At 42.5% G+C, this 19518-nt stretch overlaps 1 protein-coding gene across 1 annotated transcript in view; it reads right to left on the reverse strand.

The window, feature by feature from the left end:
- Positions 1–890: 890 nt before the first annotated feature.
- The window catches only part of LOC115134398 (cytosolic carboxypeptidase 4), a 153167-nt gene continuing 134539 nt past the window's right edge, over positions 891–19518 (reverse strand). The window contains exon 24 of the mRNA XM_029668312.2: positions 891–1884. Within this exon, the coding sequence (XP_029524172.1) occupies positions 1602–1884 (283 nt within the window). The 3' untranslated portion in view covers positions 891–1601. The remainder of the gene's footprint in view (positions 1885–19518) is intronic.

The following is a 19518-nucleotide window of genomic DNA, read 5'->3' on the forward strand; positions in this document are numbered from 1 at the left end:
AGAGCTAAGAAAATTGATATGCTGCAGGAGAGTTGATGATCAGAGCCAAGGAAATTGTGTTTTCATGTTTTTTTTCTAACAAAAGGGTGGACTTTTCAAGACTGCAATATGTGTCAACAGTTAAAGCACAGCTGCAACTATCAGTGTACTACATGTGATGAATAGCAATATATTATATAATCTAGCTATAATGGCTACCGCCTTGGGGGGGTCAACAGTAACAATGAACCATCAACCTTCAGGGCCCCAATGTCAGTGTGCAGGTCTGCCCATTGAGTCTGTAGTGATAGGATTAGCTAAGAGCCTACAGGGCCACACTGCAAGTAGCCCAATGTCATTGTGAGAGAGCCTGACAGCCTCTGGCTTTGTCCCAGATGGCACCCTATTCGCTATTTAGTGCACTACTTTTTATCAGGGCCTTTGTCAAAAGTACCGCACTAAATAGGGAATAGGGTGCCATTTGGCATGAAGCCTCTGATTCCTCTGCTCCTCGGGACACACTGAAAGGATCCTCACAATGCCAAGGAAGCCAGGCCAGCCAAAATAAGACAAATCTATCAGTCTGCCTGGAATAATGCAGTGTGTGGCAAGGCCAGTGAGCCGCTGTGGAGGTCAGTGTTCCTGTTGGCTTCCTGTCTGTGGGAGACGGCTGAGCAGATCTGGATTGGAATCTCTGATGCAGGGCGGTGGAAACATGAACCCCCCCATGGATCACCGTTCCTTTTCTTTTGGTGGCTGTGTGACACACTTCACAGTTTCTTCAAAGGTTTTCTTCTTACATTGTATTTTTCCAACAGAACTGAGCGGTAGGACCGTAGGACCCGACTACTTGGCTGTGTTGGCGTGTACAGTACAATATCAAGTAATACACAAGGAACGACTGATTCAATAAAAGTCTATTTTATTGTAGTGCTCTTCGGCTCCAACATATTTAAGAGGAAGGAGAATGGAACATGTATAACGAACAGTTACTACTCAATACTATCGTCTTTAGACATTATGAAAACGGTCAACTAGCAAAATCTGTTTAGTTATACAAATACTTCATATTTATATAATTTCAAAAAATATAAATATATTTTCCCCCAAAGTAACTACAGTTTGCTGGTTAGCACTATGTAAATGCATTGCAGGTTATGAATGTTAAAAATATAACAATGCTTATGGTAGCCTGTTATTTTGGAACTTAGATCATACTACATGTAAATAATAGGTAAACATTGTGACAGCCCCACCCTATTTCTGATGTATTTGATACATTTACTATACACAAATAATATAAATATAATCTCATATAATATAATACTGTCTAGTACCCTACTTCACCCATATACCCATTTACAGTAGGCTCTCTGTGGAGAATATAGCCTCAACAAGCCCACGTCATGCCGGACTGTCCACATGCATCTCATACAAAGGCAAATACAAATCATACAAAGCCATTGTCCACTATTCTACTGCTATAGTTTATATATCCACTGTTCTGAAAGCCTAAGGGAAATAGCCACTAACTTAGCAACCATATACATTAGAATTTCCGTAATCAAATGTATTATTAAAAAAAGGAAATAAGTGCTTTGGGGGAATGTCCTTGTGAGACCTTAGCTCAGATATTGTCCATTTGAAATGTTCATCCCATGGCATGGGCTCCTCTTGATGTTCAGAGTCTCTTGGCCTATCAAGTGAGGATAGAGGCGGGACTTCATTGAGCATCGTCGACTGTTCCCGGTTGTCTGGTGCTCTTCCTCATCATCTTCCTCCTCCTCAGCGCTGGATGTGTTGCCATTGACCTCAGAGTCCAGATCATTTCTGTTGGGCTCGGGGAAGCTATCATTCAGGTACTCAATTTCCTCTACACAAGGTGGCTCATCATCCTCGAAGCAGCTGGAGAGAGAAGAGCATAGGAGAGGAGAGGAGAGCAGAGGAAATGTGAGGAGAGGAGAGCAGAGGAAAGGTGAGGAGAGGAGAGCAGAACAAAGGAGAGGAGAGCAGAGCAGAGCAGAGGAGAGGAGGGGAGGGGAGGGGAGAGGAGAGGAGAAAAGAGGAGAGGAGAGGAGAGGAGAGGAGACGCTTAATGAAGGGAGTGGAGCAGAGTACAGTAAATCAATAACTACCGTTTTGGTGATTAACACCACCAAAAGCTTCCATACATTTCCATCTCCTCTTACACACTGTGACATGTCAGTTCTACCACCTTGCTTCACAGCACAGTCATAGTTCCCCAGTCATTTCCAGTGAGCCTGAGCTCATTGACATCCTTGGCATGAGCCACAGACTCAGGCTGTAACTCATTCATATCCTTAGAGAGGTTATTACAGACAGAAGCAGGATCTGAGTACTGCAAACCGAGCATACACTGTAGTAAATGCTGGGTTTGGATTGGATGTGTTATCATTGAGATGTCTGATTAGACAACACAATATGTAGTGTCGGGAAAAACGCCACTACTTCCTCAATATCAGAAACGTTGTGTCCAAAAACCACATTAGTGTAATGCTGTTTGAGATTATGCTAGTTGCAATGCAAGCTGAGGTCATGCTGCTGGATTGGTGTCTGTGTGTCAGTGGAAGTTCCTCAGAGGAGGAAGGGGAGGACCATCCTACTCAGTGATTTTCAGAAAAATAAAATAGTGAAAGAAAGATAAAACTATACTATACTCAATCACTTTTTATAGCTACTGTTTACAGGCCTCCTGGGCCATATACAGCGTTCCTCATTGAGTTCCCTGAATTCCTATCGGACCTTGTGGCCATAGCAGATAATATTCTAATCTTTGGTGACTTTAATATTCACATGGAAAAGTCCACAGACCCACTCCAAAAGGCTTTCGGAGCCATCATCGACTCAGTGGGTTTTGTCCAACATGTCTCTGGACCCACTCACTGTCACAGTCATACTCTGGACCTAGTTTTGTCCCATGGAATAAATGTTGTGGATCTTAATGTTTTTCCTCATAATCCTGGACTATCGGACCACCATTTTATTACGTTTGCAATTGCAACAAATAATCTGCTCAGACCCCAACCAAGGAACATCAAAAGTTGTGCTATAAATTGACAGACAACACAAAGATTCCTTGATGCCCTTCCAGACTCCCTCTGTCTACCCAAGGATGCCAGAGGACAATAATCAGTTAACCACCTAACTGAGGAACTCAATTTAACCTTGCGCAAGGTTCCTCAAGGTTCCGTTTTAGGACCACTATTGTTTTCACTATATATTTTACCTCTTGGGGATGTCATTCGAAAACATAATGTTAACTTTCACTGCTATGTGGATGACACACAGCTATACATTTCAATTAAACATGGTGAAGCCCCAAAATTGCCCTCGCTAGAAGCATGTGTTTCAGACATAAGGAAGTGGATGGCTGCAAACGTTCTACTTTTAAACTCGGACAAAACAGAGATGCTTGTTCTAGGTCCCAAGAAACAAAGAGATCTTCTGTTGAATCTGACAATTAATCTTAATGGTTGTACAGTCGTCTCAAATAAAACTGTGAAGGACCTCGGCGTTACTCTGGACCCTGATCTCTCTTTTGAAGAACATATCAAGACCATTTCAAGGACAGCTTTTTTCCATCTACAGAAACTTTCTGTCCAAAAATTATGCAGAAAAATGTATCCATGCTTTTGTCACTTCTAGGTTAAACTACTGCAATGCTCTACTTTCCGGCTACCCGGATAATGCACTAAATAAACTTCAGTTAGTGCTAAATACGGCTGCTAGAATCCTGACTAGAACCAAAAAAAAATATCATATTACTCCAGTGCTAGCCTCTCTACACTGGCTTCCTGTCAAAGCAAGGGCTGATTTCAAGGTTTTACTGCTAACCTACAAAGCATTACATGGGCTTGCTCCTACCTAACTCTCTGATTTGGTCCTGCCGTACATACCTACACGTACGCTACGGTCACAAGACGCAGGCCTCCTAATTGTCCCAAGAATTTAAAAGCAAACAGCTGAAGGCAGGGCTTTCTCCTATAGAGCTCAATTTTTATGGAATGGTCTGCCTACCCATGTAAGAGACGCAAACTTGGTCTCAACCTTTAAGTCTTTACTGAAGACTCATCTCTTCAGTGGGTCATATGATTGAGTGTAGTCTGGCCCAGGAGTGGGAAGGTGAATGGAAAGGCTCTGGAGCAACGAAACGCCCTTGCTGTCTCTGCCTGGCCGGTTCCCCTCTTTCCACTGGGATTCTCTGCCTCTAACCCTATTACAGGGGCTGAGTCACTGGCTTACTGGGGCTCTTTCATACCGTCCCTGGGAGGGGTGCGTCACTTGAGTGGGTTGAGTCACTGATGTGATCTTCCTGTCTGGGTTGGCGCCCCCCCCTTGGGTTGTGCCGTGGCGGAGATCTTTGTGGGCTATACTCGGCTTTGTCTCAGGATGGTAAGTTGGTGGTTGACCACCCTCTAGTGGTGTGGGGGCTGTGCTTTGGCAAAGTGGGTGGGGTTATATCCTTCCTGTTTGGCCCTGTCCGGGGGTATCCTCAGAGGGGGCCACAGTGTCTCCTGACCCCTCCTGTCTCAGCCTCCAGTATTTATGCTGCAGTAGTTTAGGTGTCGGGGGGCTAGGGTCAGTTTGTTATATCTGGAGTACTTCTCCTGTCCTATTCGGTGTCATGTGTGAATTTAAGTGTGCTCTCTCTAATTCTCCCTTTCTCTCTTTCTTTCTCTCTCTCGGAGGACCTGAGCCCTAGGACCATGCCTCAGGACTACCTGACATGATGACTCCTTGCTGTCCCCAGTCCACCTGGCCGTGCTGCTGCTCCAGTTTCAACTGTTCTGCCTTATTATTATTGGACCATGCTGGTCATTTATGAACATTTGAACATCTTGGCCATGTTCTGTTATAATCTCCACCCGGCACAGCCAGAAGAGGACTGGCCACTCCTCATAGCCTGGTTCCTCTCTAGGTTTCTTCCTAGGTTTTGGCCTTTCTAGGGAGTTTTTCCTCGCCACCGTGCTTCTACACCTGCATTGCTTGCTGTATGGGGTTTTAGGCTGGGTTTCTGTACAGCACTTTGAGATATCAGCTGATGTACGAAGGGCTATATAAATAAATTTGATTTGATTTTGATTTGATTTACTATCTTCACATACCGCCAAATAACTGATTAAAACACATTTTTTGCCATGAAGGTCTAGAGTAGCCACAACAGCACCCTCCAGGGCAGCACCATGATGTAGCCGTCTCCTCTGGGTACATTGACTTCAATACAAAACCCAGGAGGCTCGTGGTTCTCACTCCTTTCCATAGACTTACAGAGTAATTATCACAGTAATTATCCGTACGACATCCTCCAACCTATCACAGCTCTTGCAGTATGAACTAACATCTTGTCCATCCAATCAAATGATCAGATAATTAATCTAGTACTGAAAGCATAAGCTACAGCTAGGGAGAGAGAGAGAGAGAGAAATCCATATCAGGGGATATCTTTTCATGACAAGTTTTTAATATTCTACAAAATATTTAGAGTTTTGTGGATATGCACCATATCGTGACAAATTCTGAATCCAATTGCATCTTGTGGCCATACAGTATGTGATATTGGAATAACTTTGAATTTCACCCATGGACATTTCCTGTGTCCGGATTAGGACTCATTCAATATCCTGAGATATATGACATCCTATTTTCTCTCATCATGTTGACAAATTACTGACTGTATAGGTCACATATCTGTGTTTTCTCAGCACATTCAAGATATGAAGCGATATTGTTTCCAGATATGCTTCTCTTGGCTGAGGTCCATATCCTGATCTTGATATGCTTTTTGATGTGCTGAAAATAAGGACTATTTCTGATGGAGTTCTGAGTTTTCAGCACATTATCAATAATTTGACAAACATGAAATCCATATTTTTCTTTCATGCGCAAATAAATTCTCGATTCCCTCTGGCTATCAAACATGGTATGGCTGGATATAGACTCCTTAGATATCCTGAGATAGGCCTATGTGGACATCTTATTTTCTTTATAAGATTACAAGTACTGACAGTTGGCCTACATAAACTCAGCAAAAAAATAAACGTCCCCTTTTCAGGACCCTGTCTTTCAAAGATAATTAGTCAAATCCAAATAACTTCACAGATCTTCATTGGGTTTAACGCCGTTTCCCATGCCTGTTCAATGAACCATAAATAATAAATTGACATGCACCTGTGGAACAATTGTTAAGACACTAACAGCTTACAGACGGTAGGTAATTAAGGTCACAGTTATGAAAACTTAGGACGCTAAAGAGGCCTTTCTACTGACTCTGGAAAATACCAAAAGAAAGATGCCCAGGGTTCTTGCTCATCTGCATGAACGTGCCTTAGGCATGCTGCAAGGAGGCATGAGGACTGCAGATGTGGCCAGGGCAATAAATTGCAATGTCCGTACTGTGAGACGCCTAAAAGAGCGCTACAGGGAGACAGGACAGACAGCTGATCATCCTCGTAGTGGCAGACCATGTGTAACAACACCTGCACAGGATCGGTACATCCGAACATCACACCTGCGGGACAGGTATAGGATGGCAACAACAACTGCCCAAGTTACACCAGGAATGCACAATCCCTCCATCAGTGCTCAGACTGTCCGCAATAGGCTGACAGAGGCTGGATTGAGGGCCTGTAGGCCTATTGTAAGGCAGGTCCTCACCAGACATCATCGGCAACAACGTTGCCTATGGGCACAAACCCACTGTTGCTGGACCAGACAGGACTCGCAAAAAGTGCTCTTCACTGACGAGTCGCAGTTTTGTCTCACCAGGGGTGATGGTCGGAATCTAGTTTATCGTCGAAGGATTGAGCATTACACTGAGGCCTGTAGTCTGGAGCGGGATCAATTTGGAGGTGGAGGGTTCGTCATGGTTTGGGTCGGTGTGTCACAGCATCATCGGACTGAGCTTGTTGTCATTGCAGGCAATCTCAATGCTGTGCTTTACAGGGTCAACATCCTTCTCCCTCATGTGGTACCCATTCTGCAGGCTTATCCTGACCCTCCAGCATGACAATGCCACCAGCCATACTGCTCGTTCTGTATGTGATTTCCTGCAAGACAGGAATGTCAGTGTTCTGCCATGGCCAGCGAAGAGCCCGGATCTCAATCCCATTGAGCACGTCTGGGACCTGTTGGATCGAAGGGTGAGGGCTAGGGCCAGGGCCATTCCCCCCAGAAATGTCCGGGAACTTGCATGTGCCTTGGTGGAAGAGTGGGGTAACATCTCATAGCAAGGACGGGCAAATCTGGTCCAGTCCATGAGGAGGAGACACACTGCAGTACTTAATGCAGCTGGTGGCCACACCAGATACTGACTGTTGCTTTTGATTTTTACCCCCCCCCCCCCCCCCCCTTTGTTCAGGGACATATTATTCAATTTCTGTTAGTCACATGTCTGTGGAACTTCTTCAGTTTATGTCTCAGTTGTTGAATCTTGTTATGTTCATACAAATATTTACACATGTTAAGTTTGCTGAAAATAAACGCAGTTGACAGTGAGAGGACGTTTATTTTTTTGCTGAGTTTAGTAAATCTTCTCAGCACATACAATGCATATGCTCTTGACTAAGGTCCATATCAGGATCTTGATATACATTTTGATATTCTAAATAAGGACAAATCCTGATGCTTTTTTGAGTTTTGAGGCTAGCTAAATAATTTGACAAATATTTAATCCATATCATTCTTTCAGACACTAGCTATACTTTCAGTATTCCCTCCGGATAAAGTTGCACACAAACCAAAAGCTAAAAGCACTGTAACTGATAGAATTGCAATAAGAATCACACATTTTCTGTTTTGAATTTGGGCACCACAAATGAGTGTGCAAACGGTGTGTGCTCAAATTGACAACTGGAGAAACAAAGAAGTGAGAAGCTGTTCAGAAATTATCTCAAAGAATTTACCTCTAAAGTGAGTAACTAATTTGATTTATTTTAGTAACTAGATTGAAGAATGTTAGCTAAATCTAGTAAGGCTAGTTAATTAGCTAACTAGCTAACCTTGATAGGAGGGGGGATAGCCTAGCTAGCTAATAAATAATGAAATTGCCTTCCCTTCAGGATCTTTTTGTTTTACCCCCAAGGAGACCTTTAAATATGTCTAGGCATATTTTGTATTCCTGATTAATATAAGCTAACTCCTTTATAGCTTGGCTAGCTAGCTTATTCTAGTTAGTTTTCTTATCATGAATGAAGCAGGTAGAGTAGCTACACTATATATACAAAAGTGTATGGACACCCCTTAAAATTAGTGGCTTTTTCAGCCACACGTGTTGCTGACAGGTGTACAAAATTGAGCACACAGCCTTGCGATCTCCACAGGTAAAATAATTTGGGAGCTGGACATTTCATGATTTGGATTCAGCCCATTTTTATCAGAATTACAAGGATTAATATTACATATCATGTAAGGATATCTATTGAAAGTATATATTTTTTTTTATATATGATCAGGTGATGACTACAGATATGATGCATTTCTGAATATATGCCTAAGTATAAAGGCTTAGATAATAGATGCACTACACCTGCTCGTTGAATATCTCATTCTAAAATCATGGGCATTAATATGGAGTTGCTCCCCCTTTGCTACTATAACAGCCTCCACTCTTCTGGGAAGGCTTTCCACTAGATGTTGGAGCATTGCTGTGGGGACTTGCTATACCAGTAAAGGGGGGACTAACTCCATATTAGTGTCAGATATCTGGAAACATATCGATTAATATATTCCCTGATGTTGACCATTTTCGCAGTGTTTGTTGTATTTTTTTCTTCTTAATTTACCTTTCACTTACTTAGCTAATGCAGCTAATTTAGCCTACTCAATAACCTGACCCAAATACAGAGGAATGCTATTTATGTTAGTTAGCTTGCTAAGGCTATCCAACACTACAACTCTTTCAAATCAAGGTAATCTTTCGAATTTATACATTTATTGCCACCGTAAACTGTAAACTGTTTACTGTAAACTGTACTGCGTGATTGCACACATGGATTGGATTGTGGGATTACTAATGTGCTAGTTCTAGTTTGTTGGCTATAATGTTAATATGGTGACAACGATGTCGGCTGTGTAGCGGTTAGCGGTTATGGTATGAAGGTTTGGCTTGGAGAGGTTGGCGCCTGGTCACAGACAGCTGTTGGTTAGAGGAGGAGAGCACATAGAATTTTACAATGAGCGAAGGGATGATTCAGTATGTGGCTGCTGAAAGTAAACCTGTGTGTGCCGGTGATCAGGGCTGTATTAATTTAGCTAATTCTGTTGCAAAATGTTTCTTAAGCGGAAGCAAACAGTGAACTCTGTGTTTGGGTGTTCAGGGGTATATTCATTTGGCTGATTCTGTTGCAAAATGTTTCTTAAACGGAAGCAAACAGAACGAAACAGGGAGGAACCTACCTGAAGTTGTCCAATAGAAACTAATGATTAATCAAATTAAACCAAACAAAATCGTATTTTATTTGATCGAATCAAATTGTATTCATCACATGCGCCAAATACAACAGGCGTAGACTTTACCATGAAATGCCTACTTATGAGCTCTTTCCCAACAATGCAGATTTAAAAAGTAAGAACATTTGCAAATAAATATAGAAAATAGTATCACAATAAATACCAATAACGAGGCTATATACAAGGAGTACCGTAGAGAGTCGGTGCAAAAAAGGATAAATGCAAATAGTCCGTGTAGCCATTTGATGAACTGTTCAGCAGTCTTATGGCTTGTGGGTAGAAGCTGTTCAGGAGCCTTTTAGTCCCAGACTTTCCATTGCTGTACCGCTTGTTGTGTGGTAGCAGAGTGAACTGTCTATGGCTTGGGGGGTTGGGTCTATGACCATTTTCAGGGCCTTCCTCTGACACCTACTGGTATAGAGTTCTGGATGGCAGGGAGCCCCGCCCCAGTGATGTACTGGGCCTCCCACATCACCCTCTGTAGCGCCTTGCAGTCTGATGCCAAGTAGTTGCCATACCAAGCGGTGATGCAGCAAGTCAATATGCTTTCAATGGTACAGCAGTAGAACCTTTTGAGGATATGAAGGCCCATGCCAAACATTTTCAGCCTCCTGAGGGGGAAAGAGGTGTTGTCGTATCTCACTCACAACTAAGTTGGTGTGTTTGGACCATGTTAATTCCTTAGTAATGTGGAAACCGATGAACTTGAAGCTCTCAACCCGCTCCACTATAACCCTGTCGATGTGGATGGGGGCGTGCTTGGCCATTCTTTTCCTGTAATCCACAACCAGCTCCTTTGTCTTGCTGACGTTGTGGGAGAGATTTTTGTCTTGGCACCACACTGCCAGGTCACTGACCTCCTCCCGATAGGTTGTGTCAGCCTCGTCGTCGGTGATCAGGCCTACCACCGTCGTGTCATCAGCAGATGTATTAATGATGGTGTTGGAGTTGTGTGCGGCCACGCACTCGTGGGTGAACAGGGAGTACAGGAGGGGACAAAGCACGCACTCCAGTTGCAGAGGGAGGTGTTTAGTCCTGAGTTTAGGATGAGCTTGGAGGGCACTATGGTGTTGAAAGCTATGCTGTACTCAATGAACAGCACTCTCACATAGTTGTTCCTTTTGTCCAGGTGGGAGAGTGCAGTGGGAAGTGCAATAGCGTCACCTGTGGATCTATTGAGGCAGTATGCAAATTGGAGTGGGTCCGGGATGTCTGGGATGTTGGTGTTGATATGGCCATGACCAGCCTTTCAAAGCATTTCACGACTACAGATGTGACTGTCACAGATGTTGCTACACCTCAGATCAGCTAGATGCAGGCAAGAGTCACCTTCATTACTCCAATATGTCTCTCGACCTGTGCACCTACATTATAAACTTTCATTCATAGGCTAGGTTGTAGCAACCTCATGATGGGTATAGGGCAAATTTGAGTATCATGTAGTAGCCTAAACCTATCAATGTTACATTGAACTGGGTGAATGGAATATGAATGACAGTCATCCAATATGCTGTAATAGAAATTAAATTAAATTTCAAAAATATCCTCCCTTATCTTGAATGGAACAACCTGCTACTGCTGTGAATGTAAACAACACTACCTGTCAAGTTATTCCCATTTTGAAATGCAGAAGCCCATGGTAATCGCTAATGCATAGGCAAATTGTGTTGGCAAAAGTGTGTGTGCAGGCAAATTGTCATTTCTGTGCCGGTTGTAAAGGTGCCAATTGACTCCACCAGCAGTTCAGATGTGTGAAGGATGCTGTGACCTTCAGATAGCCCAACCCTTGATTGACAGCAAACATAAAGCCCTTCTACACTAATCAGATTAGAACACACTGGGATCCACTGGGGACGAGGATGTGACAGGCACACTGATTTACACCTTCTCCACACACTCACCTCTTTATGTGCGTGCATGTGAGTGTGTGTGTTTGTCTGTCTGAGTGCTTGTGTAGTTCTGCTCTGAATGAGAATTAAATAGAAGATAACATATGGTACTGTGATGAGAGGGGCTGTCTGCTTCTCCTAACAGAAAGCAGGAAGATTTTTGGTGGGGGGGGGGGGGGTAATTTCTATTTTCCAGGAGGGCATCAAGAGTGGCAGGGGACCTATGCTTTTAAAACCTGCCGCTTTGAAAAGTAACACTACAATTTTGGAGTTCCGTGGTTGCCATGGCACCGTGAGGTCGCCTTGGCAGAGACCTCCTGTATATTTTATAGATAGCCAAGTGTGTATAGATATGGTCTGGATTGCATCTATTTGTTTAATTCCCGAGAATAAATGGCAAATCAGCTTTCTCACGATAGCTAGCTATCGATGCTATCAAGCTAGCTATCTTGTGAATTTTGATTCTAATACACCAACCTATTTTGGGCGGGGGGTTCTACTACATTGAGGAGGACTATAATGCATGGTGAGCTAGCATTTGCGATTTCATCGGTCAGGAGGTTTGATCAAGCCATGTGGTTCCTTATTGCATAGAAGTTATTTAGCTCGTCTGGTAGGCTCGTGTCACTGGGCAGCTCTCGGCTGTGCTTCCCTTTGTAGTCTGTAATAGTTTGCAAGCCCTGCCACATCCGACGAGCGTTTGAGCCGGTGTAATACAATTCGGTATTAGTCCTGTATTGACGCTTTGCCTGTTTGATGATTCGTCGAAGGGCATAGTGGGATTTCTTATAAGCTTCCCATTAGAGTCCCGCTCCTTGAAAGCTGCAGCTCTACCCATTAGCTCAATTAGCTAAAAATCCATCGTGGTAGTTATCGTCGATAGATATGTGAAAAACACCTTGAGGATTGATTCTAAACATCGGTTTGCCATGTTTCTGTCGATATTATGGAGTTAATTTGGAAAAAAGTTCGCGTTTTAAGGACTTATTATTTAATTTTTTTCCTTACCCAAACGTGATGAACCAAACGGAGCGATTAGTCGACACAAATAATATTTTTTGTAAAAACTGAACATTTGCTATCTAACAGAGTCTCCTCATTGAAAACATCTGAAGTTCTTCAAAGGTAAATGATTTTATTTGAATGCTTTTATGGTTTTTGTGGAAAATGTTGCATGCTGAATGCTAACGCTAAATGGTACGTTAGCCATCAATACTGTTACACAAATGCTTGTTTTGCAATGGTTGAGAAGCATATTTTGAAAATCTCAGATGACAGTGTTGTTAACAAAAGGCTAAGCTTGAGAGCAAATAGATTAATTTCATTTCATTTGCGATTTTCATGAATAGTTAACGTTGTGTTATGCTAATGAGCTTGCGGATAGATTTACACAATCCTGGATACAGGTTTTTTTCGTAGCTAAACGTGACGCAGAAAACGGAGCGATTTGTCCTAAACAAATAATCTTTCAGGAAAAACTGAACATTTGCTATCTGAGAGTCTCCTCATTGAAAACATCTGAAGTTCTTCAAAGGTAAATGATTTTATTTGAATGCTTTTCTGTTTTTTTGTGTAAATGTTGCCTGCTGAATTCTAACGCTAAATGCTACGCTAAATGCTACGTTAGCTATCAATACTGTTACACAAATGCTTGTTTTGCAATGGTTGAGAAGCATATTTTGAAAATCTGAGATGACAGTGTTGTTAACAAAAGGCTAAGCTTGAGAGCAAATAGATTCATTTCATTTCATTTGCGATTTTCATGAATAGTTAACGTTGCGTTATGGTAATGAGCTTGAGGCTGTAGTCACGATACCGGATCCGGGATGGCTCGACGCAAGAAGTTAACATGCTGATAGAAATGAGGTAAAACGGATTTAAGTTTCTCTGCATTAAAGTCCCCGGCCACTAGGAGCACTGCCTCTGGATGTGCGTTTTTCTGTATCCAGCTCATTGAGTGCGGTTTTAGTGCCAGCATCGGTCTGTGGTGGTATGTAGACAGCAACAAAAAATGCAGATTAATTATTTTTAGGTAAATAGTGTGGTCTACAGCTTTTTATGAGATACTCTACCTCAGGCGAGCAAAACCTCAAGACTTCCTTAGATATCGTGCACCAGCTGTTGTTTACATATATGCAGAGGCCCCCGCCCCGTGTATTACCAGAGGCTGATGTTCTATCCTGCCAGCTGTATGTTCTTAATGTTGACGTTCAGCCACGACTCAGTGAAACATATAGTAATGTTCAAAAGTTTGGGTCACTTAGAAATTCCCTTGTTTTCCATGAAAACATACATGAAACGAGTTGCAAAATGAATAGGAAATATATTCAAGGTATTGACAAGGTTGTAAATAATGATTTTTAATTGAAATAATAATTGTGTCCTTCAAACTTTGCTTTCATTAAAGAAACCTCCATTTGCAGCAATTACAGCCTTGCAGACCTTTGGCATTCTAGTTGTCAAATTTGTTGAGGTTATCTGAAGAGATTTCACCCCATGCTTCCTGAAGCACCTCCCACAAGTTGGATTGGCTTGATGGGCACTTCTCACGTACCATACGGTCAAGCTGCTCCCACAACAGCTCAATACAATTGAGATCCGGTTACTGTGCTGGCCACTCCATTATAGACAGAATACCAGCTGACTGCTTCTTCCCTAAATACTTCTTGCATAGTTTGGAGTTGTGCTTTGGGTAATTGTCCTGTTGTAGGAGGAAATTGGCTCCAATTATGCGCCGTCCACAGGGTATGGCATGGCATTGCAAAATGGAGTGATAGACTTCCTTCTTCAAGATCCCTTTGACCCTGTATAAATCTCCCACTTTACCACCACCAAAGCACCCCCAGACCATCACATTGCCTCCACCATGTTTGACAGATGGCATCAAGCACTCCTCCAGCATCTTTTCATTTTTCTGCGTTTCACGAATGTTCTTCTTTGTGATCCGAACATCTTAAACTTAGATTTGTCTGTCCATAACACTTTCTTCAAATCTTCCTCTGTCCAGTGTTTGTGTTCTTTTGCACTTCTAGTGATGGTTGCTGATAATGGGCCTCTGTATGCCTATGTAGATATTTCCAGCTACAATAGTCATTTACAACATTAACAATGTCTACACTGTATTTCTTTATTTTTCTTCTTTTTACATTTTTTTTACCCCTTTTTCTCCTCAATTTCGTGGAATCCAATTGTTAGTAGTTACTATCTTGTCTCATCGCTACAACTCCCGTACGGGCTCGGGAGAGACGAAGGTCGAAAGCCATGCGTCCTCCGAAACACAACCCAACCAAGCCGCACTGCTTCTTAACACAACGCGCATCAAAACCCGGAAGCCAGCCGAACCAATGTGTCGGAGGAAACACCGTGCACCTGGCGACCTGGTTAGCGTGCACTGCGCCCGGCCCGCCACAGGAGTCGCTAGTGCGTGATGAGACAAGGATATCCCTACCGGCCAAACTCTCCCCTAACCCGGACGACAATTGTGCGTCGCCCCATGGATCTCCCGGTCGTGGCCGGCTGCGACAGAGCCTGGGCTCGAACCCAGAGTCTCTGGTGGCACAGCCCTAGACCACTGCGCCACCCGGGAGGCATCCTACACTGTATTTCTGATCAATTTGATGTTATTTTAAAGGACAAAAAATGTTGCTTTTCTTTCAAAAACAAGGACATTTCTAAGTGATCCCAAACTTTTGAACTGTAGTGTATACTTTTTTTTTTTGCTTTCTTTTGGGCTCCCCACTGGCCTGGGCCCAGGACCTTTAGCCCCGATAAGCTCCCACATTAACACGGCCCTGGGTAGAGTACCTATTTGTGATGACCATTTCAATGTCCACAAAGCAGTAGTCATATAGCAGGGCATAGACTTAACCCTTGGCCACAGTAGTGATCTCTAAGGAAAGGTAGGTCGAGCCACAGCCTGTTCAACCCGCTACCATCCAGAAGGCGAGGTCAGTACAGGTGCATCAACGCTGGGAGAGAGAGACTGAGAAACAGCTTCTATCTCCAGGCCTTCAGACTGTTAAACCATTTTCATATCTTTCTTTCAGAGGCCAATGTCAGGGCCGCTGTGGCTAAGGGTTACGTGCCTGCCCTGTTGAAGCTGTATGAGGACTGGCATAACAAGGACCTGGACCGTGAGACCATCCCCAGCCGCCTGGCCCTGCTCGACTGTCTGCACCAGACCACCCACTGCAATGTCTACACTGTATTTCTGATCGATTTGATGTTATTTTAATGGATTAAAAATTTTTGCTTTTCTTTCAAAAACAAAGACATTTCTAAGTGACCCCGAACTTTTGAACGATAGTGTAAGATATTACAGTTTTTAATGTCCCGTTGGTAGGATATACGTGCTTTCAGTTCGTCCCATTTATTTTCCAGCGATTGAACGTTACCTAGCAGGACGGAAGGCAACGGCAGATTAGCCACTCATCGTCTGATCCTCACAAGGCACCCTGATCTTTTCCCGTGAAATCTCAGGTTTCCTTCTCCAGTCGGGTGTCTGTAGCATGTCCCTCCCGTCCAACTATATCCCTCCCGTCCAAGAAAAACTCTTTGTCTAATCTGATGTCCAGAATCTCTTTTCTGTCATACGGTAGGAGCAACATTATGTACAAAACAAGTTACGAACAAAGCGAAAAAACAAACAAATTAGCATGGTTGGTTAAGAGTCGATAAGACGCCAGTCATCCCCTCCGGTGCCATCTCACTTAAGCAGTTTTCAAAACTGATAAGATATACTTTTGCATGGATTTTTCCTCGCTGATTTATTTCTGTCTTCATCCCTTTCTTTGTTTCTTCATCTCATCTGTTCATTTTGTGAGTTGATTAGATGTGAAGTAAGGGGCAACATGGCGAGATCACCCTTACTATTGTGTTAAGATTATTCCTTAAGAGCAATAATGAAGGAGGATGTTAGAGCTCACTGCTAACAGCAAGCCCTGCCAAACCCCACCTGAAATATTTCCCTTAACAAACGCTTACTCTAAAATCCAAAACCTCTTTCATACAAGAAATGGGGACATTTTGTAGAGTAAAAAGGAGTCATCCAGCCGGCAGCTGTGTAGAGAATAAGGACTTGCTCGTAACCTTGTTCCTAGTCACAACAAACACAAACAATTAACAAACGAAGCTAACCCTTGAAGCTGTTGCCCCACAATTTTCCAGATTATCCCATAAAAAACACTTTGGTTCTGACTACATTGCATCAACAAAAGAAAGTATTTTGTATACACCAGGCCCCCAGTGTCTGGTCTGGAGCGTGAAGTCACAAGCTCTGCTGGTCGGCTACTACCTGGCAACCTATAGTAGCGGTGCCAAATGTCCTGGTCTGCCTTATGATCAAGTTTGATCCCCACTGTGACCACGTGCTGACACAGACCAATCACCGGCCGGCAGGCTACGAGGAGGCTCCATTAAACTCTCTCAGGCATGATGAAAACGACTACATCGACCATGATCCTTAGCGATTTGTTGGTGCCATTCAGCCCCATTCAGCAATATGGCGGCTTCAAATTCAGCGCTACGACTACATACTGGTTTATGGTATACTCAAGTCATGTGAAATACACAGCATGTAGATGAGCATACCCTCCCTGCCTTTTGTGCAGTACAAACCCAGAAGAAAAATGTAATTGCAAACATTGACAACAATAATTTGGCTATAGATTAAGCATGAGCAGCAGCTGATTCCTACAAGTGATCAGTGATAGTAGTTTATTAACTCTGTTGCTGTTGTAGCCTCTGAAAGTCCCTTTAGCCAAAGTGTTATGCCTTTCCTCATTTTCTCGTTTCTTCCCTGCTACCCCTCAGGTTCTTGTTGCCCAGAAGCTGCCTGGCTGGTGCAGTGAGTCAGTAACACAGTAGCTAGTCCAATGTTTACAATTCAAATCCTATTAGCCATGTTGTCAGGAGTGACCAATCGACCGTGAAATCATCATTAACACAAAGGTACAAAAAAAGAGAGTGGGGAAACAAAACAAAACAAAACATAACAGGCCAACAGACTTATCATTAATAGTTCTGCTACTGGCTGTGTTGGGGAGAAGTTTGCTCGGAGGGCAGCTTGTATGAACAGTATGTCGAAAGTGGTATGCCCATCTACATGAGACCATTACCATAGTGTATCCTCACACATGAATGAATCATACTAAAGTGATTGCTCTACCTATGTCATGCTATCATGGTCTGTTTCATGCCATTAGATCAAGAGATATCTACTCCAATGGCATAAGAAAAGGTTCAAAATGGTAGTATGTCTGTGAGCAGTATACGTTGGTAAAACATGATTAGCACACAATCTCTCAGCACAAGGAGAACACACATGAGACCAAGCAGACAATGGACACACAGTGAAAATCCTTTCATCGGTTTTATAATTATGTGCAAATGCAATCTTAATCGGATTATTCATGTCATCCATTCAGCCAGCCGCATTGCAATCAAACACAGTGATCTGGAGAGATAGTGCAACCTTCATTACTGTACACACAATGGGCTGAGAGAGAAACAGACATCTCATCCCAACATTGCCTCCCCTGACCCCAAGAATAACTAATCCAAGGTTATTACCATTTTCCTTCTGTTTCTCTCTATTTCCCTGATAATGAAAGTTAGCAGTCTAGGCTGTTAACAACCTCGTTTCTCTATTAGGAAAAGGATTTAAACTTACCATGGTCTGTGGAAAGAAAATATGTTGTTTCTGATGTATTTTAATCAAAAGCCTGCGGGTCAGGATGGAAACCAAACAAGCCAGTCATTTCATTTTCAGTGTAAGGCTCTTCACAGAGCAGTGGGTCAGGGAGCACATAATGCACTACATCGCAATCAGGAATTATATCCACTGGGGGAAAAAGTGAGTACAACTGGCTGTTGGAGTTGAATATTGATTTGAAAATGTATTTTTCACTGTGTCTGTAAGTTTGTCTTTCATGTCAATATATTCAGAATAAGCAATGTTCTGATTTTCAAAGAAGGCCAAAACAAAATCATTATAATCAACTCTAACTTAACTCAGCCCAATGGTTCAGTATATCACCATTTACTGTAATGGCTAAACATACAGTACTAGTGTAACTACACACATTGACCCCCCCCCCCCAGTGTTTTTACACTGCTGCTACTTGCTGTTTTTTTCTATGCATAGTCACTTTACCCCTACCTACATGTACAAATGACCTCGACTAACCTTTACCCCCGCACATTGACTCGGTACCGGTACCCCCTGTATGTAGCCTCTGTATTGTTATTTTATTGTGTTCCTTTTTATTTACTTTTTTACTTCAGTTTATTTAGTAAATCTTTTCTTATCTCTGTTTCTTTACCTGTATTGTTGGTTAAGGGCTGTTGTATTCATCACATGTGACAAATCAAATTGGATTGAATTTGATGAACACAATCTGTTTAAGACTAGAGAAGCACCACCCATATCATCATCAGTAATAATGCTCTGACAGCAGGAAGTAGGAAGTGTGTCACAGCTCGTCTCTTCTCTTCCCAAACTGTTGAAAATGTATTTTCTGCTGTTGGTGTGAGAGTAATTACTCACTGATCTCCTATTAAATCAGACACACTCAAGTCATGCATGGTGATTATGAGAGCTTATTGATTTGTGCTGCGCCACTCACCCATCAACTTAATTCATTCTAAATGACTTATTAGCTGCCAATAGAAAGGTAAACTCAATATGGCACAGAGTTAGTTCAGTTTTGTCCATGCCGTTTTTCATTAACCCACCACTGTCAAAATCCCCAAAATGTGATTATGGTAAAAGAGAGGTTTAACAAAATGACAGGGATGTTTCTGAGTAAGCAGGCAGTTGGACACGTAGGTTGTCGAACATTGTTTACCTGGGCGCCAAAAATTGTTTTAAAGTTACTTTGTTTGTACAGCACAAATTTTTTATTTGAACTATTTTCTTCTAATTCTACTTAAATTGTCTGTATCAACGTGTCTGCAGTATTCTTTATCTCTAATTACTCTACAACAGTAATATTGTGATTTATATGCATGTGCATTCCTTCATTATGTTGAATACCAAATAAGTTCAGTTAAACTGTTAGAGAGATTAACAAACAGCAACATCCATAATTACTTTTCAAATCCCTTCTTAGACACCAGTGTCACAAGTTCTTCATATAAATCGGCTGATAACACACAATAGTTTTCAGTGGCGAATCACACA

Source organism: Oncorhynchus nerka, linkage group LG9a (assembly GCF_034236695.1).
Source record: "Oncorhynchus nerka isolate Pitt River linkage group LG9a, Oner_Uvic_2.0, whole genome shotgun sequence".
Classification (NCBI taxonomy): Eukaryota; Metazoa; Chordata; class Actinopteri; order Salmoniformes; family Salmonidae; genus Oncorhynchus; species Oncorhynchus nerka.